The 7,011-nt window shown below is 32.9% G+C and overlaps 1 protein-coding gene across 1 annotated transcript; it reads right to left on the bottom strand.

Moving 5' to 3' along the window:
* Positions 1 to 3,229: 3,229 nt before the first annotated feature.
* LOC106475504 (Down syndrome cell adhesion molecule-like protein Dscam2) lies at positions 3,230 to 6,634 on the bottom strand. The gene is made up of 4 exons (XM_013936183.2): positions 5,904 to 6,634; positions 5,206 to 5,496; positions 3,664 to 3,822; positions 3,230 to 3,495 (listed from the first exon to the last, which is right to left on the bottom strand). The coding sequence occupies exons 1-4, from the start codon at positions 6,061 to 6,063 to the stop codon at positions 3,245 to 3,247; spliced, it is 861 nt and encodes a 286-aa protein (XP_013791637.2). The 5' UTR covers positions 6,064 to 6,634; the 3' UTR covers positions 3,230 to 3,244.
* Positions 6,635 to 7,011: the final 377 nt, after the last annotated feature.

Here is a 7,011-nt window from a genome sequence, read left to right as displayed (position 1 = left end):
GTAATCCAGCAACTGATATGATATTTTCAAATCTAATCCATCAACTGATATGATATTTAAAAAATGTGCACCTGATAAAAACTAAATTTTCAACTACAATTTTTACCGAACTTGTTAAGGGGCGACTTAAAGATAATTTGTTTTAAAAAAAGGCCTTTATATCATATCTTATATCATAGTTTATATCATATTTTATATCATATCTTATATCATAGTTTATATCATAAGTTTATATCATAGTTTGTATCATAGTTTATATCATAGTTTGTATCATAGTTTGTATCATAGTCTATATCATAGTTTATATCATAGTTTGTATCATCGTTTATATCATAGTTTGTATCATAGTTTGGATCATAGTTTATATCACAGTTTATATCACAGTTTATATCATATTTTATATCATAGTTTATATCATATCTTATATCATAGTTTGGATCATAGTTTATATCATATTTTATATCATAGTTTATATCATAGTTTGTATCATAGTTATATCATAGTTTATATCATAGTTTGGATCGTATTTTATATCATAGTTTATACCATAGTTTGGATCATAGTTTATATCATAGTTTGTATCATAGTTTATATCATAGTTTATATTATAATTTATATCATATATCATAGTTTATATCATATGTTATATCATAGTTTATATCATAGTTTATACCATAGTTTGTATCATAGTTTGTATCATAGTTTATATCATATCTTATATTATAGTTTATATCATAGTTTATATCACATCTTATATCATAGTTTGTATCATCGTTTATATTATAATTTATATCATATCTTATATCATAGTTTATATTATAATTTATATTATATTTTATATCATAGTTTATATGAAGGTAATTATTAACAATATTCTTTCTACAGAAATTCTACGTTATTAATGCAGAAGTTGTAATAATTATCATATCTACAATTATACCAGAACATATGTATATACATATAGAAATAATGTGAATATACATACATATACACACACACACATATATACATATATAAATAATGTGTATAAATACAATATATAGATATATGTAGTGTGTATTATTTATTTGCAGTTTACTTTTCATCTTACTCCAACTTACTAAATTTAATTTTATCGTTATATTTATCCTTTCTTATTTTCAAAATTTAAATAAATTAAAAACTGAGTTAACATCTTTAAAAAAATCATGCAAATGAGGTTCTCGGAAGACGTTAATTAATTCGCTTATTATTCTGTGGAAAAAAATAATATAAAATCATACAATTAATAGTTGCTTAAACATTTAGTTCGTGTGCTAAAGATAAACCTAATAAAATCACACTCACGCGCTCCTATACAGACTTCTTTAACACTAGATTAAATTATATAACGTCTGTTTTAAAGCAATTCTATGTATAGAAGAAAAAAACCTTACTTAGGATGATTACATAAATATATGTATATATGCCTTCCCAGTGACTCCACGGTAAGTCTGAGGCGTATAACGTTAGAAATCGAGTTTCGATACCCACAGCACATTGTGTAGCTTTGCGCTTAACAGACGAATAAAAACATCTGTATATAAATGTGTGTGCATTTCATTGAGTCGTGAAGATAATGAAATTGGTTCCCAAAAATGACGCTAGGGAGATTTATAAAAGTATATTATAAAAAAAAAATATTACAGAATATAACGTCTCATATAAACAATTAATGTAGATTTTAAACTTTAAAATTAAAGGTTGTCGTAGTAATATTTCAGAAGTTGGTAATGACGTATATCATTAGTGAGAACAAAAGATAGAGGGGGGGGAGAATACACAAAAATTACTTCACAATTACATCCGGCAGTTTTGTACGAAAAAAGCAACAAACTTGTACAGTCATCTTGACTGATGATTATCTAGTAAATTAAACCTTTCTTAGACCTTTTTTTGTAGAGTGGTTCGAACTTAAGGAGATTTCCATTTAGAGTAATACTTTTGATGTTTTAACTTTGAATAATATGTGTCATTTTAACGTGTACAAACTTTGAGTTGTCGTCTTTTCGGTAAGACGCTGCTTGTCATGACATTGGATCTATCGGTATCAGTTTTAGTGATTACTGGTAATTAAATGAACGTCGTTTTGTGGTATTGTAAAAGTTCATTTACTTGAAATACGTAGGTTAAACTTCGTTTAAACACGATGTTTTACATTTCAAGGTAACTAAAATAAACACGATGTCCTCCTTTATATGTAGGGATGACCAAGATACTCAGTGGACATAATACAAATATACACGTTAAAAATCAACAACGACAGAGTGTTTTACTTTATATGTAGGGATGACCAAGATACTCAGTGGACATAATACAAATATACACGTTAAAAATCAACAACGACAGAGTGTTTTACTTTATATGTAGGGATGACCAAGATACTCAGTAGACATAATACAAATATACACGTTAAAAATCAACAACGACAGTGTGTTTTACTTTATATGTAGGGATGACCAAGATACTCAACAGACATAATACAAATATACATGTTAAAAATCAACAACGACAGTGTGTTTTACTTTATATGTAGGGATGACCAAGATACTCAGTAGACATAATACAAATATACATGTTAAAAATCAACAACGACAGAGTGTTTTACTTTATATGTAGGGATGACCAAGATACTCAACAGACATAATACAAATATACATGTTAAAAATCAACAACGACAGAGTGTTTTACTTTATATGTAGGGATGACCAAGATATTCAGTGGACATAATACAAATATACACGTTAAAAATCAACAACGACAGAGAGTTTTACTTTACATGTAGGGATGACCAAGATACTCAACAGACATAATACAAATATACATGTTAAAAATCAACAACGACAGAGTGTTTTACTTTATATGTAAGGATGACCAAGATATTCTTTTTAACGTGTATATTTGTATTATGTCTACTAACGTGTATATTTGTATTATGTCTGTTGAGTATCTTGGTCATCCCTACATATAAAGTAAAACACTCTGTCGTTGTTGGTTTTTAACGTATATATTTGTATTATGTCTACTGAGTATCTTGGTCATCCCTACATATAAAGTAAAACACTCTGTCGTTGTTGATTTTTCGTGTATATTTGTATTATGTCTACTGAGTATCTTAAAAATCAACAACGACAGAGTGTTTTACTTTACATGTAGGGATGACCATTTTATTTTAAGTATTTTATTAATATACTGTCTACATAAACATCAACACTTGTTGTTTTTTTTAACCTTTCATTCTAACCTGTCTCACAACAAAAGGAATATCATAAATTCTCTTGCTGTCCGATAGAGAGTGCCCTTCGGTACTGCTGCCTCCACTGCTCCGTTCCTCACACACAGGTATTCTACTGGTGGCGTAGGGAGAAGGGTAGTATGGGTCCTCTTTAGCTGTGTGGTAGGTTGGTTCTGGCTTACTCTCTACCTCGGTCATAGGAACAGATTCAGAAGTTACCTCCTTCTGCATCCTTATGGTGTCTACCAAAATTGATGTATTAATCAATACCTAAAATAGCCTAACAAATAAAACAATAGCTATGCAAACGAATAGAAAGATGGGAAATTATAGTAATATACTAATAAATAATAGGTGCCATATGTATAAATGTAAGTTAACATAAACGGAACAGGTAGGAGTTAACGTACTTTCCCGGTGATGTCTTCTCCCGTGCCTCCTGCAGGTGACACTACACACAACGACAACGACAGTAACTAAGATAACACAGGTGACAGCCAGAGGAACTATGATGGACAGGTTGGTATAGAAGGGGACAGAGCTGAACCTTACAGTAGAGGAAGGCTGACCTGTACAATTGAGTAAAAAACACGTCAGTTTAGTTATGATAGAAACCACGGCACACCAATGTTATTCTAGTTTGAGTTTTGGTTGTATATGAATGATCTATTTATGTTTTTTGGTTTTGTGTGGGTGAAAAACTTTAATTCCTGAGTAGTCAGCTGTTTCTTTTCTCTCTTCTCCATTATAACGTGCTTAAGATCTGATCACATCTTTCTTGACTGTCTGACACAGATTCAAGATCTGATCACATCTTTCTTGGCTATCTGACACAGATTTAAGATCTGATCACATCTTTCTTGGCTATCTGACACAGATTTAAGATCTGATCACATCTTTCTTGACTGTCTGACAGATTCAAGATCTGATCACATATTATTTGGCTATCTGACACAGATTCAAGATCTGATCACATTTTATTTGGCTATCTGACACAGATTCAAGATCTGATCACATTTTAATGGGCTGTCTGACACAGATTTAAGATCTGATCACATTTTATTGACTATCTGACACAGATTCAAGATATGATCACATTTTAATTGGCTGTCTGACACAGATTTAAGATCTGATCACATTTTATTTGACTATCTGACACAGATTCAAGATATGATCACATTTTTCTTGACAGTCTGACACAGATTCTAACTGGTTGTGGGTTGTCTGTGACTTACCTGGTACCAGGAAGAGTAATAAAACTCTAAACTAACTTGTTGTGGGTTGTCTGTGACTTACCTGGTACCCACAACAAGTTAGTTTACAATTTTATTATTCTTCCGGTATCAGGTAAGTCACAGACAACCCACAACCAGTTAGTTTAGAGCGTTATCACTCTTCCGGTACAAGATACGTCACAGACAACCCACAACCAGTTAGTTTACAGTTTTATTATTCTTCCGGTACCAGGTAAGTCACAAACAACCCACAACAAGTTAGTTTACAGTTTTGTTACTCTTCCGGCTTCCGGTACCAGGTAAGTCACAGACAAAGTAATAAAACTCTAAACTAACTTGTTGTGGGTTGTCTGTGACTTACCTGGTACCGGAAGAGTAATAAAACTGTAAACTAACTTTATTACTCTTCCGGTACCAGGTAAGTCACAGACAATCCACAACAAGTTAGTTTAGAGCTTTATTACTCTTCCGGTACAAGATACGTCACAGACAACCCACAACAAGTTAGTTTACAGTTTTGTTACTCTTCCGGTACCAGGTAAGTCACAGACAATCCACAACAAGTTAGTTTAGAGCTTTATTACTCTTCCGGTACAAGATACGTCACAGACAACCCACAACCATAAACTAACTTGTTGTGGGTTGTCTGTGACTTACCTGGTACAGGAAGAGTAATAAAACTCTAAACTAACTGGTTGTGGGTTGTCTGTGACTTACCTGGTACAGGAAGAGTAACAAAACTGTAGTCGGCCTCAGTTGAACCTGCGTCGTTTTGAGCTCGTACACGAAGCTCATACCAGGTGGCCGGAGTTAGATTGTTTATTTTATAGGTCGGTTGCCGTGGAAAGATACGGTCGTTGATAATTGTCCAGTCCTGAGTGATTTCCGGTTTGTATTTGACCACAAAGAATGATACTGGACAGCTGCCACTGTCCCACTCTGTGAAATGTAATGTTACCGACGTTACGTTGATACGTATAAAGGCATGCTGGGAAGGAGAAGATGGGGCTGAAAAGGGGAAAAAAATGAGTTTCACAAAGATACTTAAAATAATCATGAATGTTAGGACAAAGAAAATTTAGTTGTACAAGTACATTTTCTGAATCTAACGATATATCCCCTCAGACTGTAGACAAGATGTCTACACGATCAGGTGTATTTATTAAAACCGTAACTTACATCATGCTAACAAGTCACTCCAGTTGATTGGATGAACAATGACTTTAAACACGCGCTAACAAGAAACTTTAAGGGATAATGTATGCTTTTTTATTAAATATTACGCGTGAAAAGCAAAAAAAGGGGAGTTTCATTAAATGTAAAGTTGTTATAGCAAAAAATAAACACGAAGTATTCTTGTTCGATTGTGAAGCTTGCAGATAATATGGTGTTAGATATCCATACGTCATAATTACCTGCACCTTTGGTCTTCGCTTCAGCAGCGTTACTGGGTAGACTTTGTCCCACGTCATTATAGGCCAGTATGGAGAATTCGTAACTTGTACCACAGTTTAACCCATAGAAGGTGTGCATCCGGGCATCTCTTAGTAGGCGTGTCGTAACCCACTCCTCCATTCCTCGTCTGTGTTTGAGAATAAAACCTGTTGCAAAGAATAATCTCAGTCAATTGCCTTCGACACGGAGTGGCCTAACGGGCTTGGATACAAACGTAGCAAGTATAACATTCCTGGTTTAGGCCTAATGGGCTTAGATACAAACGTAGCAAATATAATAATCCTGGTTTAGGCCTAACGGGCTTGGATACAAACGTAGCAAGTATAATACTCCTGGTTTAAAATGGATCCCAGGTTTACAAACTAATCGTTCGACAACAATCAGTCACAGCCTCAACCTTTAGCTTTCAATGGCTTCTCAAGAATCAGTAATAAGTTTCTTGTTTGTTAACGACTTATCCCAGACCCTATTGACGACATGACAGTACGTAGCTCATCCCGCGACCTTCCCTCTGGCTGCCAGCAAATTTCAGGACTATTTAAATAGAATCATTGAATGTTGTAACGTATGACAGATGATTCTCAGTCTGTTCAATGCAAGGGCAATTGTTCCCACAGAAGTTTCAAGAGAAATGAAAATGAAGACGGTTGATAAAACATAAAACATTTTATTTACAAAGTTCGAACGTTTCGAAATACACTCATACCATCTTCAGCGAAATCTGAAAATCGTGTTACAAATATGATTATTAATTAAAACTACAATATAATAATATTTTTAGAAAGATGATTATTAACTAAAACTATAATATAATAATCTTATTACAAAGATGATTATTAATTAAAACTATAATATAATAATATTTTTAGAAAGATGATTATTAGCTAAAACTATTGTTGCGTATCTGCTTGTTTGTTAACTTCCCGTCGAAATTCTTTCCGAGAAACTTCAGTGATACAAGTCCTTTCTTAATTCTTTTTCGATACAAACTTTGTAATACACTTAACAAATTTTATAACACTCGCTATAAATCTCAGTGATTCACTCACTTTACTTACGGTGCCTCCT

This window comes from Limulus polyphemus, unplaced genomic scaffold, assembly GCF_000517525.1.
Source record: "Limulus polyphemus unplaced genomic scaffold, Limulus_polyphemus-2.1.2 Scaffold8678, whole genome shotgun sequence".
Lineage (NCBI taxonomy): Eukaryota > Metazoa > Arthropoda > Merostomata > Xiphosura > Limulidae > Limulus > Limulus polyphemus.
The sequence above is the reverse complement of the archived record's forward strand: the minus strand, read 5'-3'. Positions and strand labels throughout refer to the sequence as shown.